The sequence below is a fragment of the Phragmites australis genome, chromosome 4 (genome assembly GCF_958298935.1).
Source record: "Phragmites australis chromosome 4, lpPhrAust1.1, whole genome shotgun sequence".
In the NCBI taxonomy this organism is placed as follows: Eukaryota; Viridiplantae; Streptophyta; class Magnoliopsida; order Poales; family Poaceae; genus Phragmites; species Phragmites australis.
Window position 1 is genome coordinate 39,690,229 of NC_084924.1, and position 27,968 is coordinate 39,718,196.

The 27,968-nt window shown below is 40.5% G+C and overlaps 2 protein-coding genes across 2 annotated transcripts; one reads left to right on the plus strand and one right to left on the minus strand.

Moving 5' to 3' along the window:
• Positions 1 to 10,954: 10,954 nt before the first annotated feature.
• LOC133916474 (uncharacterized) lies at positions 10,955 to 13,026 on the minus strand. Its single transcript, XM_062360152.1, has 2 exons — positions 12,095 to 13,026; positions 10,955 to 11,989 (listed from the first exon to the last, which is right to left on the minus strand). Exons 1-2 carry the CDS (start codon positions 12,728 to 12,730, stop codon positions 11,903 to 11,905), a joined length of 723 nt encoding a protein of 240 aa, XP_062216136.1. The 5' UTR covers positions 12,731 to 13,026; the 3' UTR covers positions 10,955 to 11,902.
• Positions 13,027 to 17,840: 4,814 nt separating this feature from the next.
• On the plus strand, positions 17,841 to 22,286 carry LOC133916475 (eukaryotic translation initiation factor NCBP). The gene is made up of 6 exons (XM_062360153.1): positions 17,841 to 18,115; positions 18,330 to 18,422; positions 18,507 to 18,611; positions 18,709 to 18,786; positions 21,645 to 21,764; positions 21,850 to 22,286. Exons 1-6 carry the CDS (start codon positions 17,948 to 17,950, stop codon positions 21,979 to 21,981), a joined length of 696 nt encoding a protein of 231 aa, XP_062216137.1. The 5' UTR covers positions 17,841 to 17,947; the 3' UTR covers positions 21,982 to 22,286.
• Positions 22,287 to 27,968: the final 5,682 nt, after the last annotated feature.

The window sequence follows — 27,968 nt, forward strand, 5'->3', positions numbered from 1 at the left end:
ATACGTTGATGCATAGAAGAGGAAAGAGAGAAGAAATGGGCATGAAGAAACTCTAGAAAAGAATGCTTTCTTAAAGTTAACCGGCCCGAGCATGGCCCTTATGAATTGTACATTGCTAAACTTTGTTACAAATAGTGTATACGCAATCTTCTAATGGCAATGTGTGAGCTTCAGTTGCTTTGAAAGATTGAGAAATTAAATTAAAATATGTCTTAATTTATATGCGATGAGCGATTGATAAGATTGTTGATTTGGTTTGTGAGATTTGGATTGCTTGAGTTTGATTTGAGTATTTTGATTATAAATTAACTGGAGTTAGAGTTGAAGTTGAAGAAATATGTCTACTGTCACGTCCTAAAATCCGTAATTACATAATTAAGCATTATATTTAATTTGGTGTAATTTCGTTTTGTAACTCTAGAGCAATTAGTTTAAAATAATTCAGATGAGAGAAAAAAATCTGGTAGAAAAAAGAATAAAAATTCACACATAAAACGGACTTTTTCTCTATCATGTGAGACCCACACCCCTCTCTCTCACGTGCAGCCAATATTCGAGATGAGTATGTGGTACCATCGCGATCATGAGCTCCTAAGCTGCGCACCCGTCCAATTCCTTTTCGTTTTCTCGAAGGATTTGGACCGGATTTGATGTCTTTTGGTGTTTAGGGTTGAAACACGAGGAACACCAACGTTCATCCTCCTCCCGAGCGATTTCCCTCCGTTTCCTCCTTCACCGGGTGCTCAACAATCTCGGCAAAGACCCTTGGGTGAGTCCCCTAGGCTTATATGTCAAGAATCCGTATTTTTGTTGGATAGATTTCGAATTTGGAGATAAGGTTGTAAAGTTCTAGTGTTCTTAGCATTGAAGGCAATAGCCGAGTTTTGATCGATTTCGGCTTATACGTGTGGTCCTATGCAATAAAGGAGATCAAGAGGGTGCTCTAGATCCAAATCCACACCCCATAAGCCACCGGAATCGTCGCCGGTGAACTCACCTAGTGCCCACGGCCGCTCCCAGCGGTCTGACCGCGCTTTCCAGCTATCTGACCGTTGTTCCAGGGATCCGATAGCCCCTTGGGCCGATCTGACCGTCAGAACCCAAATCTCTATGCATGTCGGTGGTCTAATCGCGATTTCCGGCAATCTGACCGTCACTCCCGGCGGTCTGACCGCGGCTAACTCAGCAGAACCGTTTTCAGCACAGTTTATTATTGGCTGAAACTTGTAAAATTCATAATAAATTCTCTATAGCTCCAAAAATTATAAAACCAATTTTGTTGGTTTCATAAAACCTACCTATTGAAAATGTCCTCAGCCATTAAATAATTAATTAAATTTCTTAGATTTATTAATTAGGTTAAAGCTTTATTAATTCACTGTTAATTCATTGCAAGCCCAAAATGGGTGAAACCAATTTTGCTAGTCTTCTTATGACTTGTTCTATCTATAAAAAAAAATTCATACATTATAAGGCATAATTTTATGGCATTTCATCATATGTATTTTTGTGGCATACATATTTGCACTTCATTCATATTCATCATTGCATGCGTTCTTCTTTAGTGAACGAAGAACTGAAGCGCGATGCGGGTGTGAGTGAAGGCGGCAGCGAGCTCCTGCATTTCTGCGAATTCTGTGCGGGGAGTGTCAGGCAAACCCAAGAGCAGCAAGGCAAGCAACTAAGCATATTGCACATTTGTTCAATTGAATGAAGTCTAAAATTGATGAGCTATGCTTATGTATGTTTGCTTGTGTCAAGTCAAAATCGAGTACAAGTGGGTAGATCCTATGTTGAATGCATTACTTATACCTTGAATTGTTGTTCATCCTTTCCTTGTCGTCTTGAGTATGTCGTCTAGAGTATGTTGTTAGTATCTAGATTACAAGTTAAATCGAAATGCTTAGCAATGCATAGGTCATTCGGTAGAAGTCGAGCGGTAAATTATTTTATCGTTCGCGAACATATGTGTTATTTACTTTCGTAATGATCATGATGTTGGATATGTGTTGATGATGGTTGGATGAGTGGTGAGTATGAGACGAGATGTGGACAATGCTAGGGATGTTATCTGCTACGGAGGAAAGTACTGGGGGCAGGCCGGGAGAAGAACCCGAACATCGTAGATCGCTTTCGTCGTTTAAGCACCGATTGTCGGTGTAATCGGCTTTAGCACTTACTTTACTCACCAAATGCCGATCTAATGGTAAGGCGAGCCGAATACCTCTGTAGCTGTGATCATTTGGGAGTGAATATCGACAGTATGAGCGGGTGGGCTTGTAAGAGGTGCTAGTTTGCTTCAGGAGTAGTTCTAGTACCTCAGCGCCGAGCGATGCATGATCTAAATGGTTGGAGCTTATTAGGAAATATTGACATGAGTACTCCCTTGTATGGATCTGTGTGGTTATACAAGTCGTATGATCCTCAAGTCGTGTGGGTCCAGGAGTATCCCTTGCAGGGTATAAAAATATTTCGAAATACCGCGCTCTTGGTCATGAGCATGCTTCTGTCCATCTGCATCGATCGTAGAGTTTTCGCTTGTGGTTGATGGTTGGATATGTGGGAGATAGTTGAGTTGTTCTTTGTTACATGTATGTTCATAATGGTTCTAGTTATTTATATTCAGTTGGTTATGATATGGTAGAGTTATATTGTTGTTAGTTAAGTTAATTGTTCACATCTATGTGTCTAGGTTGCTTACCGCTTATGTTTAACTTAACCATATGGCTTTTCCTTGTTAATGGCTCAATGTATAATCCTTAGAGTCGAGCTATGTATATGTGCTCTTTATGGTTTAAGTCTTGCGAATATCTTCGTACTCATGCCAGCATTTTAAGGTGTTGCTGGTGAGGAAGAGCCGGTGTTTGGCTACTTGGTGTCTGCCGTTCAGGGTGATGGGCAAGAGTAGTTCATCCTACTCTCGGAGGTTCTGCTTTTGGGATGGAGCCGAAGGGCATGTGACTCCACTCTCTTTTGTTGTATAGGTTTATATTTCCGATGCGTAGATGTTGTTGTCTTTTGTTGTAAATTGGGGTAAATGATTGCATGGCTAAAGACTTGTAATATAATATTAATTACTCACTCTTTTTTAAGCTTTGTTATGATGTATATGTTGGAAAGACATGTGTTTCAATCTTGAGCACAAAACACGTGCCGGGACTACCGGGATGATATTCTGGTTAATCATCAAGGTTGTGATTATGAATAATGATCCTTCTAGTGATTAATTAGAATATTATTTAGACGATTCATCACATCTACTTGTCTTATGGTGTATAAGTGACATATACAACTTGGCGGTCGGCAACAGTTAATTGGGGCTAAATGGGTTCTACTTTGCTTGCCTATACAAGTCGTATTCCTACTAGTCAATAGCAGTTTTTCACTCCGTGATTAGTGCCGGATGATCAAGGATGCCGGGTGGAGTCAATGGTGATCTTAGTTGTACACATGGAGGTCAAGCAAAGCATGAAACAAATGATGTAGATGGTGTGTTGATAAAGTCAAGCGAAAGAAATGTCAGTGTAAGTGACAAGAAGGTCTGAGGGATCAGGAGCGGGAGCGGGAGCGGAGAGACTTACCGGCGGTTAGGATCGTAAGACAGAGTACACATGTTGACATCAGAGCGCTTTCTTAAGGTGTAAGCAAGTGGCGAGTCAAACTTTGAGAAGTGTGCAGAGGATTCAGGGTTTCACTCAAATAGAGGGGATATACTTTGGAGAGAGCTTTACACCGGTAGCTAGGCTAGAAACTATTAGGACCCTTCTTTCTTTTGCGTCATCCCAGGGTTTCAAGTTGTAGCAAATAGATGTCAAGAGTACATTTCTAAATGGTTTCGTACAGGAAGATGTCTATGTCAAGCAACCCCTAGACTTTGAACACACAAAATACTTACATACAGTATCCAAGCTTCAGAAAAAAAAAATTGTATAGGCTTAAGCAAGCACCTAGGGATCGGTATGATAAGCTTAGGCTTTTCTTATTGGAGCATGAGTATGTCATAGGATCAACTGATAAAATTTTATTCACTCTTAGACATGGCAAAGATTTCCTACTTGTTCAGATTTACATGGATAATATCATTTTTTGTGGCTCTTCTCATACACTTATTGCCAAGTTTGCAGAAACTATAAGCAAGGAGTTTGAGATGACGATGATGTGTGAACTCAACTTCTTCCTTGAACTTCAAATCAAGCAATGCAAGTAGGGTACATCCGTCTACTAGATGAAGTACACTAAGGAGTTGCTCAAGAAGTTTGACATGAGCAACGCGAAGTCCTTAGCAATACTGATGGCTACCTCGATTGTACTTGATTCGAATGAAGGTGATGAAGCGATGGACTACGGAGAGTTCATGAGCATGATTGGCTCCCTTCTGTACCTGATGGTAAAAAGATCGGACATCTACTTCTCCATCTACCTCTGCGCGTGCTTCCAAGGTTCACCGAGGATGTCTCACCGCCAAGCAGTGAAACGCATTTTGAGGTACCTCAAGCACACTCTCGACTATGGACTCTAGTTGTTTGCTTCCTCTTCACTTTCTCTTCGAGGTTTTTTCGATGCAGAATTTGTTGGGTATAGAATTGATAAGAATAGTATTTCCGTCACATGTATTTCTTAGATACTTCTCTTATGTGTGGGTCTTTTTGCAAGCAGTCTAGCATTGTGCAGTCTACTGCTGAAGCTAGATATGTTGCTGTTGTTAGCTGTTGCTCAAAGATTTTATGAACAGTTGCTACCTTGAGGGACTTCTGGTTATATTTTAGGAGTGTGCCACTTTTGTGTGACAACACCAGTGCCGTAAGCTTAACCAATAATCCAGTCCAGCACTCCAGAACTAAACACATAGATGTGAGATTCCCTTTACGAAAGACCACAATGAGAAGGGGATATAGACTTGAAATACATTGATACCAACATCAACTAGCCGACAACTTCACCAAGCCTCTAGATGCTACTAGATTTGCTTATTTGAGGGAAGAGCTTGGTGTGTACTATCTCTATAGCATTGTGTGAAAGAGAATTGCCTTTGTATATACTATATTTTACTTGTGTTGCATTTGCATTGCATCACATCATGTAAGATAATCATAATAGTTGAACTTTGACTTGTATGTCTTTAGCATTTTCGATTGCTAGACTTGAATTTGGACTAAGTTGAGTAGTTGTACAGAGCAAGCTTTTAATCTTAGGCTTCTCTTGATACTTCGACATGAAATATTTTAAGCAAGCTAGCTTTTTTTGGATGAAATTTGATAATTTTATGAATCATATAGACTATGAAATGCTACATTCTTGATCACCATATTCGCAATTTCTTTGACTTAGTCAATACTTGTGTTAAGGCTAGTTTTATGAATATCTTGCTCTAGGCTTGTTGGTTCAAGTCGGTGAATTGGGGAACATTGCAATATGTTTTGTCTTTGTCAAATGTTTAACTCATGATAGAACCTTAGGGGAACATATGTTTCTTGTATCGTAAAAACACTACTTGACTTGATCATGTAAAAACTTGATTTTTTGTGAAAATGTGAATAATCTTGTAAGATCAAGTATCTTATGATAAAATGTGATCTAATACGGTTGTTTAGAAACCCCAAGGTATTTGCCATACCTAGTTGTATGACACTTTGCTTTGATAAGAGACAACTTGACAATAAAAATAAAAGAAATATGCATAATTACTGAATTTTGTTTTAAATTACTTGATCTAACTAAGTCTAGATTTCATATGTGAGCGTTTACAAAGCCTACCATCATGAATGCTTGTTTGCTTAGTTTTATATTAAAGTTGGCTAGTTCTTAATGCTTGTGTTATACGAGTGAATGTTTATATGGTGGTCGCCTTAAACATGATTCGGCTATGTAAAATTAAATGTGACAACTAATTTTTCGGATTTAGCTTATACAATTTTATGTTGTTGTGTCACTATTTTTTTTTTAGCCTTTGTGCATTTGTGAGCTTCATCTTCTACTGTCTATAGCCCTTTGATGTTTTTACCTTTTGTAAATACTTTATGTTATACTTGTGAAAACTCATTAGGATTGTATATTTATATATTGCATAATGTTTTGCCCTTGATGTTTGCATTGCCAAAGGGGGAGAAATGAATGAAAAAAGGGGAGAAATTAACATTTTGCACCAAATCAAAGAAATATCTTACATAAATGAAAAATGTGCATTCATCAAGAGGGAACATTTGATTTTATGTTTATGAGTTGTTATTGCTTTTTTAAGGTTTTTGGATTGTCTTTGCCTCTCTTAAGACTTATGCAACTTTTCTTATTCAAAGTGACATATTTTTGCTCTTTATTAAGTTTTTGTCACTTGGATGAGTCTATCTTCTTCAAACCAAAATTTTTGTGCTTTAAGGTGTTTTTAATGCACTCATTAAGGGAGAGATTGGGAAACAAGTTAAAATGTGTCTTGATTGATATATGATCAGTGATTAACAAGGTTGTCAATTTGTTTATCGAGTTTTGGATTGCTTGAGCTTGGTTTGAGCATTTTGATTATGGACTAACTAGAGTTAGAGTTGGAAAAATATTGTCTCATAGTGTCTAGGTGACGAATGCAACTTGGCGGTTAACGGCGGGTGATCGGGGCTAAGCGGGTACTTAGTGCTAGAGGATCAAAGAGGCCGAGAGAAGTCAAAGGTGATCCTTGATGTACATGTGGGGTCAAGCAAAGCATAAAACAGAAGATGAAAACAGCGTGTTGGCAAAATTAAGCGAAAGGGATACCGGTGCAAGTGATAAGACGGCCCAAGGGGTCAGGAGCGGGAGAAACTTGCTGGTAATCAGGATCATAAGACTACGTACACGTGTCGATATCAGAGTGTTTGCTTAAGATGTAAGCAAGTGACGAGTCAAGTTTTGAGAAGCGTGGATACGGTTTCACGGTTGAACCTCAAAACAATGGGAGGATTGGAGGAGTATGTGGCACCATTGCGAAGCTTGCATCGAGGCGAAGCTAAATCATAAAGGTATCGCAATCGTTCAGTGGACGGAGCAAGAAATGGACCAAAATGCCATCGGTGAGAGGTAGGAGTATACTACAAGAGAGAAGTATTTTGGTAACAAACTAGAAAACTTAGGGGTCGAGTTTTCTATATCTATAAATATAGGGATAAAACTATGTGAGAGTTTAAACCAGTCACTTGAGCCTCTTGTGTTACCCATTTGAGAGCCTAGTGTTAGAATTTTAGAGGAGAGAAAGATGAGTCCTTAGCCTATGTAATATATAAGAGTTTTGAGAGAAAAATCTTTATAATCTTCTTAAAACAGGACTGACCTCTTTGAGTAATGAAGTTTATGTTTTTACATTGCTTGAATTCTTCTCCTTCTAGGCTATTTCTATTGGTTACTTTGCAAATTTGCAAGTTTTTCTTTTTTCGGTTGTGATTTTTTTGTTGATTTTCATTTTTATTTTTGATCTGCAATTTTTCAACCTTAGGAAACTGTTCTTCTTATCGCTAGAGGCATAAACGTTAATATACTCATGTATTTGAGATGGTCTTATGTTATTGCCTTTAAAATATCAACTTAGAAAATTGCTTTGGTGACTGTTCGTTTTGCTTAATTGTTCATTCAAGTTTCAAGCTTTTATGTACAAAGATACATAAAATTCTCCTGAATAGAGCATATAGTTCATATTCTCTCTTTCTCATTTTATCTCTCAAAAACTTATATTTCTGTTTATACGTTTTTATTAGTGTTGAGTGAATAAAAAAATAAACAATTTATTTAAAAAAAATTATAAGATATCTATTCACCCCTAATCAATCAGCTATCTCGGTCATACAAAGACCAATAGCGGAAACTGCCTAAAGCAGGTAGAAAAGGCACAGAATGCATCTACGTGCGCGTGAGGATTAGGCAAAATCGCACAAACTCTAATACAAGTCGTCCGAGGTTTCGATTCGTCCCCTGTAGCTCATTTTTTTTTAAGCAAAATACCCGATGGACACAGATTAGCCTTATTTTTAAGAATGGACGTAAAACGATCCGTACTTAATTAAATTAATTAATTAAATTAAATTGTGCTGAATCTACGGATCAAGTAAATATACTATCGGACTCTCAGGCCCTCTGCTACTGTAGTGTACTGTAGTAGTAAGTCCATGGTATTAGTTATGTATACATATATGTATATGCGTATGTATGTTTATGTATATGTATATGTACACGTGTATATGTACATATGTATATGTATATATATATATATATGTAATTTTCATTTTTCAGGAAATTCTAGGAAAATATCGAAATGAATATTAGTTATGTTGATAAATTGATTAAAAAAATCTAAAATGCAAAGAAAAATATCTAAAACTCAAAAAAATATGAATTGTTTTAGGTTAGTATTACTTTCATCTACAAGTTAAAACTATATGTATACACAAAAGTACTACTGTTTTCTCTATAATTAATTAAATATGTTAAACATTGATAAATTCATAGATAAATATTGAAATGCACAAAAATTATAAACCTAATTTTGTCATACTTTGTACAATAAAATAAAAATGGATGTGACATAGATGCGCCAATGTAGAATGGGAAAACATCAAGCGGTGATCATGATAATGTTTTAGGATGGAATGTAGAAGCCCGCTGAAATGAGTCGGGAGTGGTGACCGGTGGTGAGTAGTTGCCCAGCTATGCAACATCGGAGAAAACAAGCCAAGCTAGTCAGCAATCAGCATGTCATGTGCTCTGAGAGTGGAAGCGAACAGTGCAAAATTCCGGATGGGTTCCTGCTAAAAAATGGCTTACAGCCTACGGGGGATCAAACCGGGAGACTTCAGTATCTTTTTCCAAGTATTTCGATGCTCCTCCGGTCCTCCTCCGGTCTCATGTGCAGAGGGATGCCAGAAGATATTGGATTCTCTGCACGCAAGAGAAGCAATAAAATCTCTGTGCACAAACAACAGGCGACAAAAGTTTTCATGTGAACCACCGGTACCATCTCTTGCAGTTGCACCAATCGATTCCCCAAAAATGTCTCTGCTTGCCTCGACCTCTGTACGACTGCAGTATGTGATTCTCCGCTCTTCTTTGCCCTCATTCCCCAGTTCCAACTTCCAAGTTCCGAGTACCAAGTGCGGAACGGACGAGACCGAGCGCTACTAGCTCGTGTTGGAATGTGGTCCATTTAAAGCACATTTATGAGAATGCAAAGCAAGAAGGTTTAGTCCTGTATTATCAAGCAAAGGGATATAGATCAACTTAAATACTTGAATTCTTTGGCCTCTTTGAAATAGAGAAGATGAGAAAGAGAGAGTATACTTTGCTATATTCACACGCACGCGCGTGCGCGTATTCGCGTATTTTCGCGTGAATATCCGCGTGACTTGTGACTTACGTGGCGTGACAGCACAAAATTGCAAGCCCTTTTGCTGCTCTCTCTTTTTTTTAATTGTGATCAATGCCATAATCAGCTGTTTTAATCGCGATCAATGCCTTAACTCTGAGGGTTATTGGTCAGTTATGGAGGCTGCAATTGTGGGAATTTTATGAGAGAAAACGGCTCCAAGAGGGCAACCATTTCCCTTTAAATCCTGGAGACGTCTAGGTTTTTCGGAATAGATCTCTCTGCTCCACATTTTCTTCTCCACCGATCCAGATCACTGTCCTGTGTGCTGTGCTGCCGGATCTCGCCGGCCCTTCTCCTTGCCGTGCACAAGGTTGGAGGGTGAGCGGTATCTCCGAGTCTCTGCCGTCGTGAAGCCCGCACAAAGGACGGCAATAAGGTTTCTGGGTAGCGCACCTACACGACCGCTCTGCACTGCTTCATTTTCGATCTGCACGGCAGCAAATCGACACATCATCAACTTCATCCCTTCATCAACCCGATTGTGAGTTCTTGATGAAACTAATGGATTTTTGGTACTTTTGCTTGCTGCTAGGGTTAGAAGTATGGTCAAATGTTTTAGATCGTGAAATATGCCTTTGTATAAAATCTGAAATTAGGTTTTTGCGCATATTAGCAACAGCTCGGATGGCGAAGGCGCCGGAGTGCACCCGCGCCAGCGTTCGAGCAAAGTTCGACGTGGGTGCTCACGGGGATTTCTTTATTAGTTCTAGGGTTTAAAATTAATCTAGGTTAGGTTAGGTTATATAGGTATACATGTTTTTTTGGTAATTTACATATGCGTTGTAAGCTCGACGCACTAGAGTTTTCGTACCTTTCAATCTCATCCTAGTAGTGTGCGTCCTCGTTGTATTTTTAAAAAACCATATATATGGACATGCACATATGTATATATGTATGAGGTATATATAGTGTGCGACCTCATCGTACCCTTAAAAAAAATGAGGAACGGACATTTTTGCAGTGACAAACGAATCAGAAAAATCCACTACACCAAGGCAACGATTAAACGCGCGTCCGGTCCAGCGACGTAGGAAACGGCGAGGCTAGTAGCCACACGTGAGTCCTTGTTTGGTCAAGATTCAAGAACGATGGTCGCTATACACCAAAATGAAAGTAAACGTCAAAGCAACTCAAACGCAAGGAACGCAAAGCTGGTCCAATGGATACATCCATGATCACGACGGGTTGGTGCGTTGTACCAGCTTAAGATCGCACTTGGCCGCAATCAACGGATTAGAAATTCAGCGACTTGACTTGGTTTACTCAAGCAAAGTGAGCTTCAATCTAGCTATTTAATGGTAAAACGTATTAGTCTCTGAAGCCAAAGTGGGTGATAAGTCCGCATCAACTAACTAGCAAGCTAAAGTTGTGAAGAAAAAAAGTAGTAGAAGCAAGTGCTCTATCCGAATCGGAATGACTGACGAGATTTCCTTCAAGATACGAAGACTTTACCGGTGAAGAAACTATAAACCTATGAAAAATCGAAAACTCATACCCGGATCCAGTGAACATCTTTAACCGTATTTGAATTCGGCAAATTAACAGCCGTGCATAGTCGAATTCAACTCCAGAAGCTTAAAAGGAAAAAATGAATTCAAGTCCAGAATAAATTTTGTACAACTATGCGGCATAGCATGGGAATCAACCAAGACACTGATGACAGAAAGTATCCTGTAAACTCAACAAAAAAAAAAGATTGCCATGTGCGAACCGAGATTTGCAGTCAGTAGCTCACTTCTATACACCAACTATCCAACGTGCACAGAAGATGTGTAGACGACACGGGTCACGCCGCACGTTACATTGGAAATCCAAAGGTTCTTCCACGCCGGGTCCTCGTTTACAATGCCAAATTCCGTTTCGCCCCCATCATCGACGCAAGTGTAAAACTTCGACGGTTTGACCCCACCACCACCATGGAAGTGAGAAACCAACACCCACGCACACGGGCCAGTGGCCACGGCCTAACTCCTTTAGATCAAGAGTGAATGGCACGTACATAAACTTAAAAAATTTGCTTCCCCATCCTATGCCCCGACTCCACTGCTGGCTGAAGTGAGCCAGATTAAACAGACAAGGGCATGGCTGTGTGCGTCGGGCAGCGCACTCCCACCAACTCCCAAACCCATGGAAACACGAAACAATCAAGGGCACGGACAAGGGAGGGGAGCAGAGAAAAGCGATCAGCTTCCTCTCGCTCGTTCAGCTCGCTCCCAGCTTTTTCGATCCACTTCCCTTAGCTCCTAAGCAATGGTGATTGATGAATACAGACAACCGTGGTAATAGTATGCCACTAATTGCAACCAGTGGTAATTCACAAAAACCAGCGGCCTCCTGTAAGGTGAGGGCTCAAAATTTACCCCCCCCCCCCACGTACAGGAAGGAAATCAAGACCCGAGATTAGAATCGACGAACAGATCCCATCCACTTCATCTACCTCCATTGGATTACAGCTACAGCTACAGCTTCCGCCGCCGCTGCCGCTGCTGCTGCTGCGGCGGCGGCGGCGGCTTGGTAACTTACCTACACGCTGAGCCCGTCGACGCCGCACTGCTTGTATTTGAGCGACTGGCTCCTCGGACTGATGGCGATCGCGCAATCCACCGACACCTGAAGTCGTTCGCACATCACATCACGAATCAAACGCTTGCGGCGGAAGCGAGCAAGAGTTGTTGGTTCAGCGGGCGGTTGCGGGTTGCCGTGGCAATTACGTACCTGGACCTTGGGGGAGGAGAAGCCGAGCACGAGGATCTTGGCGCCGACGTCGCCGGTGATGCGGAGGTCGACGCGGTCGTAGATCGCAGCGTCGCGCACGAGGTCCTGGGCGTCGGCCTGGAGCACGTTGAAGCGGTCGACGATGACGCGGGTCTGGAGCAGCCGGGTGCTGTGCTCCGGCTGCTCGAACCCGGGCACTGCCGCCACCCCGAGCGGCACCCCGTGGTACATGACGTCGAACGCCGTCGCGCCGTACCGGATGCCCACCTTGTTGGGGTTCACGGCGGTGAAGAGCAGCGTGATGTTGAGCGACAGGTAGGCGGCGCCGGGGGCCGCGGGGGGCACGCCTGCCGGGGAGGCCGAGGGGGACGTCGGCGGGGCGACGAGGAGGTACTGCACGGACACCTGGTTGAGGTCGAACTGGGGCTTGCGGGGCTTCACCACAAGCACGACGACGAGGGCGACCGCCAGGGCGAGGAGCGCCAGGAAAGTGAGCAGCAGGAAGAGGCAGCAGCAGCAGCCGCGGAAGGAGGCGGACCCGCCACCGTACCCGTAGTGCGGGCGGCGCTGTGGGTACCAGGACCCCGCGTTGTGGTGGCCGTTGCCGTGGTTGTCGCCGTTGGATCGGGTCGTCATGGCCACCGCCCTGGGCTGGATGGGTGGGTGAGAGGACGGATGGTTTTGGATTTTTGGAGCCTACTGGGGCATTTGCGGCAAGGTTGGTGTGGAGGGGTGGGGCGAAGAGCGGAGGAAGAGGGGAAAGTTTGGCCGGCAGCCGAGCTTGCTAGAAGTGGGGGAAATAGGAGAGCAGAGCTTGCTAGAGGTTCGGGTGCCGAACTTTGTTTGGAGCCTACTGGGGCATTTGCGGCAAGGTGGTGTGGAGGGGTGGGGGCGAAGAGCGGAGGAAGAGGGGAAAGTTTGGCGAGGTGAATGCGGGCTTCGGGTGCCAAGTTTGGTTTTTGTACTAACAAACTAAATTAAAATTTGGTTAGAGGTAAAATTAGTGTGCAGTGTTAAATTTTGATAGTTAAAATGATGTTTGATTTGAGATTAAGCTAAAATACAGTCGGTCAAAAATTTTAACGGATAATTTGATTGTTCGATATTTGCTTACAAATACTATAGAAAAAATTTATCCGCCTAATTTTTTTAGGATATAACTAAATTTTAACTTTAAATTAAATAGATGTTAAATTTTTAGATACGGTCAAAATTTAGCTGGATTATCTTTGTTGCTAACCAAACAACCCTATAGTGTGGTTGAGGTGGTGGACATACGTGAAGTGAACTGTAGTTTTCTTTTCTTTTATTTTCCTTGTTCCCTCCTACACCGTTTCAATCGGCTTGGGAACTGAGAATTTGGTGTGGAATTTTTTTGATTCGGATCCTTTTTAAAAACTTTTCTATTTATGGAACTATGGAAACAATATCTAAAAATGAATCTTTTCTATAACATCATGACTATTAGCGCTATTCTTAAATAGCATGACATTATGATAATTGGTGTTGTGCTAGCTGTCATATATAATCTTGTAAATCCAATATAAAAGATCATACGTGGCTGCTACCACAATACCAGTTGTCACGGTGTCGTGCTATTCAACTACGACATGAAATGTTATAGTGCCGTGTAAAAGAATCTATTTTTAGAATTTTTGTGAAGAGATCTATTTATAAAATATGTTTTAAAGGGTCAAAATGTAAAAATTCCGCAAATTCCAGGAATGAGAGGTATTTGGAGCGGGAAAGAAGAATATCAACCAGTGTTTTTCTGCCCTGGAATTTCTGCACAAAATTAAACCAATTGAATAAGGGTATAAGGTTTGCTATCTAGCCACTAAAACATTTAAGGGCGTGTTTAGTTTATGGGGTTATGGCTATCTATGTTTTTAGGATGTGACTATCTATTTCTGTTTGGTCAGTGGATAGGATGATCTATTTTTATATTTATTTAGAGAGATGAGTGAATATAATGATAATAATTAACTAAATTATATATCTTAAATTTATATAATAATAGTTAACTATACACTAACCAACATGTATTAACACTTATCATGCTCATCTTGTCATAATAATTACTAATTAATAATAAAATATGCTAGTTATTACTAATTATATTCTAATTGATATACCAATAGTACACTAATAAGTACACTAACACTTATCAACTATAATCTCATAATAATAAACTAATTAGCAATACAACATGCTAATTATCACTAATTATTATTTTACTAATGACCATAGTTAGATAAGGTGGATGACCTCATCAAATAAAAAATATTGCTCAATTTATTCAATATCTCTGAAGAATATTCCTCAAAATTGGATGATCCGTCCATCTGTCTCTCAACCATATATTAAAAAATATATAAATATCCATCTCTCATCCAACTAAATACATCCTAAGGCATCTGTCGGTGACACAGGACCAAGAGTCCCCGAGTCCCGAGGTCAGATCGGCAGGTTGCCATGTGGCGTCCTCCCGCGGGGGTTATCTTCTTGAGGTGCGAGAAGACTAAGTCCCAAGAGAGGGTGCTCGGAGCCACGAACAGTGGTCCTCGAGTGCCCGAGTTCCCCGATGACCCGAGAAGACCAAGTACCGGGAAGAGAGTGCTCGAGGCTGCGAACAGTGGCCCCCGAGCACTCAAGTCCCCCAACAACATGAAAAGCCAAGTACCGGGAAGAGGGTGCTCAGGGCTGCGAACAGTGGCCCCAAAGCACCCGAGTCCCCCGAGGACCCAAGGGAAGTCAGTTCCAGGAGAGAGTGCTCGAGGCTGTGAACAGTGACCCCTGAGGACTTAGTTCCCCGAGAACCCGAATAGTCAGTTCCGGGAGAGAGTGCTCGGGGCCATGAACAGTGGCCCCCCGAGCACTTGGTTCCTCGAGGATCAAGAAAGGGCATATCCGGGAGAGAGTGCTCGGGGCAACGAACTGTGGCCCCCTGAGCACTCGGTTCCCCGAGGGTCTAAGAAGTCCTTCGTCGGTGGCCCCCACAGAGGTCCAGCAGTGAGGTGTCAGCTAGTGAGAGGCCCGATACTGCATTTAAGATGGTGCGTGGCCTGTCACTTCCAACTGCTCCCCCCACGCTCACTGCCAGTCCCTGCCACGGTCTGGCAGGGAGGCGTGGGGATATTTAATGCACGGATCCCATCGCGGGACATCCAGCGCGTCTCGGGATAACATCGCGAAGCCAAGGCGCCCCGCCTGCCGCCCTGCTGTGTCAAGCCTGCTCTGACCGGGCAGGCACACCGGGCTGCTCGGTGGCTGCCGGTGGGCCCTCCCCGCGGTGCCCGTTGAAGAACGGCATGATGACGAACAAGACCGGACGGGGCGCGTTTTCAACCCTCCTCGTCACCTTGCGCAACAGCCCATGATGGTTGCTTTCCATGACGTCTTGGAACTCGCGCCATCCCTTTTTGGGCACGCTACCGCCCCGGTGGGTATTTAAGGTGGGGCGGGCTCCCTGGAGAAGAGGACCGGTTCGGACCAGCTCGAACTCTCGACAAGCACAGAAGCTTAAACCAGCCGAAGAACAAGGAGCACGAAGCTCTAGATTAGACAAACATTCTTGTAACCCAGCAGAACCTCTGAGAGATATTCTCGGAGCATTTATAGCATACACATAGGAGTAGGGTGTTACGCTCAGTGCGGCCCGAACTTGTCTAAAAACCTCCTGAACATTTACTACTTCCTGCATCCGATCATTCCATTCCACCTGCATCGCATTTACGCCTATTTATTTCACCCGCAAAATGGATTCAGAATCATCCCCCACCCGAATCTCAAAGGGGTCCCTCCGGATCCCCGCTAGAGGAGTTCACACTCCGACAGCATCCAACTTTTTGGTGCAACAATAAATCTTTGCCTACTTATCCTCGCACTAGTCGTGTAGAGTTTCTCTAGAGAATAATAAGTGATGAGCTGAAATATGTCGCTAATTTTTTTTTTCAATTACATTCACGGGTGTGCATACCAAACTCACACATACAAGTGTATTCCCTATCACATATCTACCAATGAAATTATTCGTGTACATGTAAATATACATGATTTAAATCATGATGGGTATAGTCTTACTCCGTATCCGATTAAAAGTCGGTTCTCATATTCAGGGGTGGATTCAACGGGCGCTAGGAGCCCCTCTAACCTCAAAAATATTTGAGAGTCTCATAAACCCTCTTATAATTTTAGAAAAGGAGAAAAAAAAGAGAAGAGAAGTTTGGGCTCTCCCGAAAATTGTGGCTCTGCTGCTCCGTCACTGCCCAGGTTGCTTGAAGTTTCAAGGCACCGCACAGTAAATTCATTGTAGTCAACTTATACAGGAATGACACTTCGAAACATCACAGCCATAGCAATTTGGGGCACAAAGGCTTGTGTTTGTTAGAAAATTACATTTTTGTATCCTCTGTGTTGATAAAAGAGTACGGCTTGTCGTAAACCGAATAGCTACATTAATTATAAATATAGTCGAATTGTATTGTTGGCAACCAAAATCATTGGGTAGGTTTAGTTAAGTTGTCGAAGCTTTCGTTGTGTGCAAATTCGCATACCAAGCAAAGCATCACAAAATTCGACATTTCTTTCTCCCCCCCTATCTCGCAACTGACTAGCACACCTTCTTCCTCCATCTCAACGATCACCACCCCTGCCATAGTTATCTCAATTCTCCCTCACCCTATCGCCCATTTAATGTTCGATGTGGCAACATTGTCATGAAATGGTTGGAGATACTCAGATGACCGTGAAATGAAGTCCATGATTCTCGTACGTGTGAGTTTAAAGTTGAATTTATTGTTTCAAAGTTTGGGTTTTAGTTTATAGCTCAGGAATCCCGGATATACATAAGTTTTTTGAGTTGAGATTTGCAATTCCGAGTTGAATTTTCTTATACTCACTCTGATTGCAAATATAGTTCATTTTAGAATCTATGTTGGTCAAAGTTTTTAAATTTTGATCATTAATATATATAAGAAATTATATAGATTAAAAGTAATTTCATAATACATAATTTGTTTTTTTTAAATAGCATATTTTGTTAGAAATCAATAGTCAAAATATCATATTGAAAACCATATCAATGTCCTAAACAACTTATTTCCTCCATTTACATATACTTGTCACTGTTTTACTGTAGCAAGTTTGATCGTGCGTTTTTTAAATTATAGATACTTAAAAAAATATATAATACTAATAAAGTTTATTTTATGATAAATCTAATAATATAAAGTTTTAAGTATCTACAAATCTTTTTTTTAGAAAAAAGCGCATGATCAAAATTAATATAGTAAAGCTCAGTGACAAGTATTTGTAAACAGAGGAAGTATATTTATAATGAGAGGGAGTATATTCGAGTTCAAAGTTGAGCTAAAAGTTTCCATTCATTTAATCAGAGCTTTGGGTTGTATAGGGATAGGGCTTAGGTTTCTTGGGAAAGAACCCGCATGCAGGGAGCCTCAATTGTTAGAAACTTACCTAACTCTCCTAGCTTATATTCTTCAAAAAGAAATTATTGGCTGATGTTTCAACGTCATAGGTCAGAAAATATTGTATACCATTTATCGATATAATATTTTGCTACTTGTTCAAGAATCAAGACCTGTTAAATGCCTATAAAAAAAGACCTTTTAAATGGCCACGCAAAAAGGCCTTTTAGTGGTCACAGGGAGCGCAAGCGCCCTTCTCACACGGCTCATCCGGAAGGCCCAAAAGGCCGAAAGGCGAAAACCCACAAACTCCTTTTTCATTCCGCGTCTCTCTTTCTCTCGAGTCTCGACCCTTCCTGCTTCGAGTTCTGAGTTCTGACAAGCACTACGCCCAGCCGACCAAATCGCCGTAGTAGGGCGCGCCATGGAACCGGCGGCGGATAGGAAGGAGGCAGAGCAGGAGGAGCAGCAGCTACCGCACGTGCGGAAGGACGACGCGCCCACCGCCGCCGCCACCGTGGAGGACGAGGCGGATTCGGAGGAGAGCGAGCGCCGTAACCGCGAGCTAAAGGCCGGACTCCACCCCCTCAGGGTAAGACCCGCCGCCGCTAGATCTAGCGCGCGCCTCAGTCAAGCCATCCCGTTTGCACCCCTATCGTTCATCCCCAGCTCCCCATTCGAATAAAAGGGGGTTTTGGTGCAGGCTTTGCACCCCCGATGCGCGTGGTAGTCAGATTGGTAGTTGGGATCGTAGAAGTGGATGCGACTTGTGATTTTTTTTTTTTTTTTTTGCTATGTGTCTGCAGCGCAAGCTCGTGCTCTGGTTCACGCGCCGGACGCCTGGGGCGAGGTCGCAGTCTTACGAGGACAACATCAAGAAGATCGTTGATTTCAGCACTGTATGTCTCTCCGATGGTCTAGTTTTTGTAGGGAATACCTTATTTCAGTGAAGCTGATTGCTGCTGCCGTTCGGATGCTTGCAGGTGGAGTCGTTCTGGGTTTGCTACTGCCACCTTGCGCGCCCGTCCTCCCTGCCGAGCCCCACTGACCTGCATCTCTTCAGGGAGGGCATCCGGCCCCTTTGGGAGGTATTCCTCTTAACGTGGTTTAGTTTGTCATCCGTGTGTTTAGAGTAGTGTTATGTCTGTCTGTGTTTCTATTGGTTAATGATTTTTGATTGGGCAGGATCCTGCTAATCAGAATGGTGGCAAGTGGATAATACGTTTCAAGAAGGCTGTTTCTGGCCGTTTCTGGGAGGATCTGGTGAGTAAACCTGTACCGTTTATGTATTTGTATTTTCAGGAGATCATGCAATTCTAGGTTTGATAATGTGTTGGTTAACCCCCTAAATAGGGTGTCAATTGCCTGAGCCCCCATGAAGGGATATATCATGTACATAGTCACATAGGTCTATTTGATCTGTGGAACGACCTCATTTATTGAGGGTCCATCCATCATAGATTCATAGTACCATCCAATGATATTTTATGGCATGACCAATCTTCATTTGGCATGCGGCCGAATGGAATTTCGGTGATGGAATGCACAACCTATTCTATCCCCTAAGACAAACAAGACGAAAAGTTTTTCGGAGTTAGGATTGGGTGGTTTGATTATCTCATCATCCAACATATCATCCAGTCCTAACCCTAAAACTTCCCCTCCTCTCTGGTTTGTATAATGAAATGCATTGGTCCATCCCATCCTTCATGAATGCGATGCCAATAGAAAATGATATATAGGGTTGATAGGATCATGTTTTAATCATGGTGTGAACAATTGACCTCATGGTGGACAGTCTTCAAACCAAACATGCTCTAAATAGAGAGCATATTTCTGGTAATTACCAACGCAAGCCCGATGGTAATATTTGTCATGTTTATGATATGCTTTCATGCTATGAAACTAGCGTTTCAGCATATAACAGATTTGATACTAATCCTGAAATGAGTCAGTAGCCTTTGAAAATGTTATGCAGTTTCAGTTGTCTGCTTTTCTATACATAATGGGTGGGCCGTATGCTTGCAGCATGCAAGACATATGCTGTAGTTTATATTATAGTTCTACCGAGCCAATTTCTTGATTATGCTTGTTATTGTTCATGCTCTTTTCATTTAATTGGTATTACATATCCACTTTGAGTGAAGCTACCACCGAACTTCTATTTGGGGTATATTGTTATTTAGCATTGCAAATAATTTTTCTACCATTTTTTGTGAAAGTAAATATTGCAAGTGACATCTGGCATGCATATCACAAGTAAATTTTATGCATTGCTTGTACAAAATGGATGGAAGGTGTGTAGAAAATGAAAATGTGGAAGGAATAAGATTAGTAGCTATGCTATCCGTAGTTATTCACATGTTTGTTTCTCATAATTCTGTTGTGCAGATGTTTTCTGTGTTTCTATTGTGCCAATTTTATTGGAAAAAAAAATCTTAAGAGAAACATAAGGAACTTGCTGGATAACCAAGTTGATTGCATGACTTTTGTGTGGTAGTAAAAGAAAAATAATTTGAACAATACAAATAGATAGAGACAGGAAACAAGCCACTGAAGATAAATGGCCTTATTGGTTAAAAGTTATCATGTTTGGATAAACCTAAAAAACAGTTCTGTGTGTTCCCTAATGGGAATGTGCACGACAATGGCATTAAAAGGTGGATCACTGGACAGAACAGTGGACAAACAACATGGGAAATGCAATGCGAACGAACAAAGAAAAGCAGAGCACTGCACAAATGAGAACCAATGACGAAGTACCAAAAAATTAACATTAGAGCTACCTGGTTGCAACAGAGCAGTGGAAGAAATCAGTTAAAGGTGGATTGGAGACGAGAACAGGAGTATTTGAAATACAGTAGGCACGGATCAGTGGATAAGGAAGAAAAATACAAGAAATCTAGCTATAGCCTTTTTGTTTCATTTAACATTTGTAATAGTAATAGCAGAAGTGACACATCTTCCTATCTAAAACAAATGACCTCAGTCTGTCCCAGAAGGCCACAACATGGAAACCATTTGATGTCCACAAATCTAGTCAGCATAGAAAAATAAGAGTAGCATGTATAATGACAACAGGCATGGCATATTTGCATCAAGAGTGGACATGCAGCTGATACAAGGCAACCATATCTTATCTCTACATTAAAGTCGAGTGCAAAACAAGGTACAAGAGAGCATCACATCAGCTCATTCTCTTGCTACTGTTAAATTCAAATCCAACGAGCATAAATGCACAAAAGAAAAACCTCAACGAAACACACCACAATCTGGAAGCTATTGCATATTTCTAAGAAACGGTACAATTAAGAAGATAAGTAGATTTGTTCTCGATTAGTGTGATAGGCTGTTTGGCTACAATTCTCCACCTTGAAGCCATGAAATCAGTGTTCAAAGCTTCACATAAAGGTGCATACCAGAGACATCAGAAACATATGAGGCGAAAAGTAAAATAGTGATATATTATACCCAAGCTACAATAATCTCATTGTGCAAGACTAGAACATGGAATCAATTTTTTGGTACTTCGTCGTTGGTTCTCATTTGTGCAGTGCTCTGCTTGTCTTTGTTCGTTCGCATTGCATTTCCCATGTTGTTTGTCCACTGTTTTGTCCAGTGATCCACCTTTTAATGCCATTGTTGTGCACATTCCCATTAGGGAACACACAGAACTGTTTTTTAGGTTTATCCAAACATGATAACTTTTAACCAATAAGGCCATTTATCTTCAGTGGATTGTTTCCTGTCTCTATCTGTTTGTATTGTTCAAATTTACTTTTCTTTACTACCTCGCAAAAGTCACCATTAGTGAGATTTCACTCTGTTAAAAGGATCATTCTTTCAAGGTTGCAATGATGCATAATGTGTATTCATGCACACCACCAGCATTGCCATGTACAAATTACAACAAATGTGTCCTTGTACAGTATTGAGGGAGAGATGTTTTTTCCATTCAGTCTTTGCAGTCACCATCATCCAGTTGTAGTCTTTTGGATTCTTTCCAACACTTGTAGGATGATGCCTGATTGTCCAAAATGTGCGTTCTGGATTGAACTGGTCGCACAATTGTATGACTATTGAATTTTAATTATGTTAACCTATTGTATTTGTATTTCCAGGTGCTGGTGCTAGTGGGAGACCAACTCGAGTATAGCGATGATGTTTGTGGTGTGGTGCTCAGTGTCCGTTTCAACGAAGACATTCTAAGTGTTTGGAATCGGAACGCATCGGACCATCAAGTTTGTGACAGCAATTGATGCTCCATGGATTCAATATATACCGTGTTCAGACCTTGTCACTCACTCGTGTTCTTGTGCCGTGCAGGCTGTGATGACATTGAGGGATTCAATTAAGAGGCATCTCAAGCTACCACACAGCTATTTGATGGAATACAAACCACATGATGCTTCGCTGCGTGATAACTCGTCCTACAGGAACACATGGCTGAGAGGATAAGCTCCACCTTTGAGTTCTCGCCTGCTTCTGAACTGTCACTGTGGATTTCCAGTTCTGACATTTCAAATTCAGTTCTCAAGGAAATAGACTCGTTATGTACTAAGCATGCAGACTATGTGTTGTGCAATGTACTAGTCAAACACCTCCGTCATCATTATAATGCTCCACACTACATGAAAAGAAAGTCACTCACAAGTGACGGATAATAATCATTATAGGTTACGTATCCTGTATCAGGATCCGTCATCCTAAATACGTTATGAATGATTAGTTATAAATGATGGATAAAAGTTTATCATCAATAATGTCAGTGGATCACTAATGAAGGTTATAAATGATGGGTTATAATTATAATTTATCATTTGTAATTTTATAAGTGATGGATCATAGTTATGATATATTATTTATGATTAATGAATGTTTTTTAATTAAAAAAGCTAAAAAAATATTTTACACTGTTATATGTCATGTGTTATATGTCATGTTTCACACTGTTTTTTAACTCTGCGTTTTATATAAATCAAATCCATGACCTCGCTCGTGTATATTACCTTTTATCATCTCACTTTTGTGTACTTTTTGAAGAAAATTGGATATTTTATCTTTTTAATATTTTTGTTGAAGGTTATCAGTGATGGGTTATATTTATGATATGTTATTTATAACTGTTTTTTGGGTTGAATTATAATTTAATAGATGATTCGGAATAACCTTTAATAAAATAGGTATAACGTTTACATATGGATTTCTATTTTTGACCTTTTTTTCTTTACTTACATCTACAGAAAAAATTACATCCGTTTTTCCTAACTTTATCGAGTTTGGCAAATTTTTCGAGATCAAAAACGGTTTGGAAGATTGAGTTCTTATCCTCTGAAATTTTTGTATTATTTTTGGAATACGCGTTCATGTCCATATATGTCACCCTTACATCGAACTTGAGAAGAAATGTATAATGATTTCTATTCTAGTGTTGTTGATATGAGAAAAAATAAAATTAAAAAAATAGTATCATATATATATTCTCAAGTCTGTATTATATATATATATACATATACTTATATATAAGTATATGTTTGTACCACTATTTATATATACACATATGACATAAACCAGAAGTACGTGCACTTTTACACCACATAGAATTACATAACGATCATGTATATCTAAAAAAATAACCATAAATATTGTGTGTATATATAACCTCGGGAATATGTATATGTGTATATGTTTAATTATAATATCATATAGCATTATATACCGAGTCAAGTATTTGTGAATACCGTTATTAATTACGTATTATAATTTGACTCATCACTAATAACTGTCTAGGACGACCTGTTATTAATGAGTTATTCATTAGTGATAAATCATAATTTAAACCGTTACTAATGACTGGTTATGGTGATCCGTCATTGATAAATTAATCATTAGTGATCCGTTCCTAATAATTTATCATTAGTGATGGATCACAACTATAACATATAACTATTATTACCAGTGATTAGTCATATCATGACCCGTCACTTATTTTATATTATCTTTATCTATTTTTCACTTTGTGCCACCATCCATATAGCAATGGGTTTTCACAAGAGGGTTGAGTGCATCTTTGGTTTGCGTATCAGATTCTGTCGGTAAATGTCACCGAAATGGTAGTAGCCAATATGATCTGCTCAATTGATCGGTGCAGGAAGTAATGGAATAAAATCCTGTTTGAAGCAAAGATAGAGGCATGGGCCGTATTGTTCGGCGGGCATGGAAATAAATCATGCCTATCTATTGAGTCATTACTAGCAGCCTAGCATTCTATTCTTACTGGATGTTGGTATTAGGTAGCATGACGGTTGAAAAATCCGTTCTTCACATGATCGGTGATTGATACTGCTATTGTTATTACTATTGTAAAGATTCAGTAATAGGCTATTTAGGAAGATCACAAAAGATTTCAGATGTTGGTTGTGAAGCCTACGAACAATCAGTTGGCACGGTATGCTCATTCGTACGATCCACCATTGTGCAGATTTTTTAAAATATTTTTTTTATTAAAAAGACAAAAAAAATAGACACTCATTTGAAAATTTACAAGACTGCTGTCTATCATCCAACCACGATCAATTTTTACATGTTGGCTAATTGTTGGACGATAAGGTCCTAGATATGCTAAGTGGCATGCATTCAACCAAGATGGAGCCAATGTGGAAAAAGCTACGCCACATTTGGGCAACTTGAACCTATCGCCCAAAGGCTAGGCCCACCACCAGGCGAGACCATCTCTCTGCATGTTTCTTTTTTAAAAGATTCAAATGAAGCTTAGATATCTCACATTAGGTTGTCTCATTAACTACAAAGGATATATCATAATAGAATAAGTCTCTAACCATGAGTTGTAATATCGATCTGAAAAGGCTACACCCTGAGTTTTAGTACATCCTATATATGCCTGATGCAAGTCTATCCTATACGACAAAGGAAAGAAAGGTGGTGCATGGTGATGATGGTTACTACGCAGGTAAGAAAAATATTATAGAAGTAGTAACACAATGTGATAGTTATATATACACATCAAAGACCAAATTGACGGAAAATCTAGCCTAATGCCTCTCTCATTTTGGGGCAACCCTGCCTACTGCTCCTAGCACTAACATTCCGGCTAAGCTGGGATGGAGGAGCAGGGGTTGTGTACGCCTCCTGAGACTATTACATCGGTATTGGAGGTGTGCTGCCTAATTGGAACACATCGAGCATGTCTGGTGTTGTGACTAGAAGGCGTTCACATCAAAGGTAGGCTCGTGTTATCCGAACCGACCAGGGTGCGCAAATGCAACCTCCTAGTCGTCGTCGATGTTCGTCACCACAAGAGTTGCATTAATATAGATCAAGTTTTATGAGCCACATGTTGCTTGCATCAATATTGAACTAATTCATTGTTGCAAACTTACTTGCAGCCATTTGTGGCATCAATGCCGATGATCAAACAATATTTGTCTAACATGTCCATGCGCCTATTTGTGTGCCTATTATGAAGAGTTAAAGTTGTTAGCAACAATTGTTAGATATTGAGTGTAAAAAAGTATTCAGATATCATTACCACTCGTATATGAAGGGCGTGGAGAAGCTGCTGTAGAATGTGAAAAGTTGTAGCTGGACCACCGGAGGTGTAATGGTTTACAGAAGCCCACTTAGTCCACTGTGTGGACTGGGAGGGACCATGTCAGTACCTGTGCAGCAGGAGGTGACATTCATGATCTCTATGACTATGTCGTAGATCATTTTCATTGTGAGCCTAACCTTAGTCGTTTTGAACTGAATGCCCTGCCTAATGTGCTGCAAGGGGCATCCCAACTCGACGAAGATTTGTTGGGCTAGGTCATTCTATTACAATGGTTAATTAATGCTAAAACATATTGACAAAATAAGTAATGAAAACATATTGTTGCTAACGTACAGCTAAAGATTAGGCCTCAAAATACGACAGAAGTATTCAATGAGCAACACTAACCTGCGCTGCATGATGAGCACTAGGATGTCGTCCATCTATTGCATCACATGAAGGCTCTACCTCAGCAACATCGTTGCCTTGATTTTGTTGGCAATACTTGTAAGTGTGCCCGGTACCATCATGCTTGGTGCACCTTTTCTCTTGACGTCTAGCTTCTGACTTATTCATGTCATTTTGAATCCATCGAGTCTTGTGGCGTCCATGCTTCTCCTTCAATTTCTCCATATCTGAACCCCAATGATAGTCAGGACCAAGTTCATTTGTGAATGTGCCAATTAAAGCAAACCCATAAAGCTTGGCATTCCATATGCTCATAATGACTTCCTTCATGAAATACTGTGGCACGTATTGACAAGGTACTAAAACATTCAGTGAATAAGCAACTATAATATGGGAGCACAACTTGTGAAGGAGCTTTAGCTTCATACACTCATGCATTGTCCTCTCACGGTTGCCATCTTGATGGCCTTTGTCTTTACATAGAATTTTGAAACAGTGCTATGTTGTGCCCATCGGTTGTGCATGGTGCATCTGTGCCCTCTTTATTTGGGCAGCCATGTATTTTATCAACAATGTTGAATATAGCAACTTATTGTCAGTCATAGTCACAGATACCGCCTTTTGGCAATCAATGCATGTACCATGCAAAATCCCTTCAATAATTGCAACAAGCAACAATCCCTAGAAACCACGCATGACCCAATTGTCCTCACTCTCCATCTATTTTACTATGTATTCAAACTGCTCCTATTCCTCCACCATACTCATCGGTTTCATCGGTGTTGGGTTCTGCCCACCCAACTCTTCATCTCCCCCATCTATCACTCTTTCTTCGTTCACACACACAATGCTAGGGCCAACTTCATCTTGCACAACATCAACCAGCTCCCTATTGTATGCTTGAGCGAGCAATATAAGAGGCCACCCTCTTTCAGCTGAAAATTCCATATACCTCCTTCAAGTCAATGTCGTGTTAAGCAAAATCAACTCCCATAAAACCTTACACTAACTGGAACCCACACAAATCAACCTGTTCTGAACACTACAATCTCCCCTTCTCCATAGAAAATTTGAAACACTAACTTGTCTTGCATACTTGCCCAAAAAAAAGATATAGCATCTACCATTATGTTTGTCCACAAAAATATTCATCTATATTGACACAAGAACATTGGATAATTTAAAAATCTACCAATTTAGATCTAATTTTCACATCAACACTATGGCAACAAAACTACCATAATATGTAACTAATTCTATTTTAGATCTACACTAAACACCATGCTACTCATCTAATCCTAGGTCAGATGGCTATCTTACCAATGTGTTAATTTACATATTACTACTATGACTACATCTCTACCCCAAATCTATATCTAATCTAATCCTAGATCATATATCTAACCTATCAGGTTTAATAAAAACTAACATAATTTAAAAAACTTACCGTAAAAATGATGCGTCAGAACCCTCTTCCATCTCCTCCCTTTGCTTCTTTTTTTTTGAATTAAAATGACATTTACGACCGTTTTTTGGCCTTATATATGCACAATTCCTGTTACCTAACAAGCGAGAGATTTATCTAAGTCTCACCCGCCGTTCGGGTGATGAGGCCCACCACCGTGCGCCAAGCCATTGTCACCCAGTGGTCGGAATATTTATTTAATTCATGCTTGACATCTGTGCGACAAGCCTTGTTGGTATCAAATGGTGCTATATGCACCTAGTGACTATCATGATGGCCAGCCTGAAATGATAATGATGTCGTCTAGAGGGGTGAATATGTGCTTTAACAAAAATTCGCTTCTTTTACTGTTTGACCTAAACTTACAGCGGAAATAAATTAATAAATTTTTCGCAAGTAAAAAACTTAAATATGCTAGACTTAATTAGTGCACAATCACCTAAAGAAATGTGAATCTTACAATCCTAAGGTGTGACAAAGATTATCCAAATCTAGCAAGATAACTCTAATATAAACTTACTGGTCATCGAAAGTTTTGATTTTACTGTTTATCAGACGTTCCGATTAAAAAACCTGAAAGTCCCGTTCAGTTCAAAACAACAGATTTTAGAATCATGAAATTAACTCTATACACACATAAATAAGCATACAAGCATGAATATCAAATTAATGGACAAGAGTAAGTAAGCACGGAGATAAATAATTTGTTACTGAAATTCGAATATCCACCGATATCCTACGTCTTCGTAGAGAAAGCTCGATCACACTTGAGTAGGGTCTTTTTCAACTTTTTTCTTCATGAGGTTGCACACATGCATTCCTTGCCTCCACTATATCCAACTCTTCCTACTCTCCGGAGATGGTGAGTTCCACAACCACTTTTTGGCCTCCTCATGATTTTTACTTAACGAGATTGCCTGCAATCCACCACCAAGCTGTCTAGGAGACGGTGATTTTCAAAAGTAACAAACTCCCAAACTCGTGCACGATCAACGTCGAGTACTCAACACACACAACTAA

Coding starts and splice junctions, on each gene's coding strand:
- LOC133916474 (XM_062360152.1), bottom strand. CDS start 12,730: ATGACGACCCGATCCAACGGCGACAACCACGGCAACGGCCACCACAAC. Junction 11,990..12,094: donor TCTCCTCCCCCAAGGTCCAG/GTACGTAATTGC, acceptor GAACGACTTCAG/GTGTCGGTGGATTGCGCGAT.
- LOC133916475 (XM_062360153.1), top strand. CDS start 17,948: ATGGAACCGGCGGCGGATAGGAAGGAGGCAGAGCAGGAGGAGCAGCAG. Junction 18,116..18,329: donor CCGGACTCCACCCCCTCAGG/GTAAGACCCGCC, acceptor ATGTGTCTGCAG/CGCAAGCTCGTGCTCTGGTT. Junction 18,423..18,506: donor AGATCGTTGATTTCAGCACT/GTATGTCTCTCC, acceptor GGATGCTTGCAG/GTGGAGTCGTTCTGGGTTTG.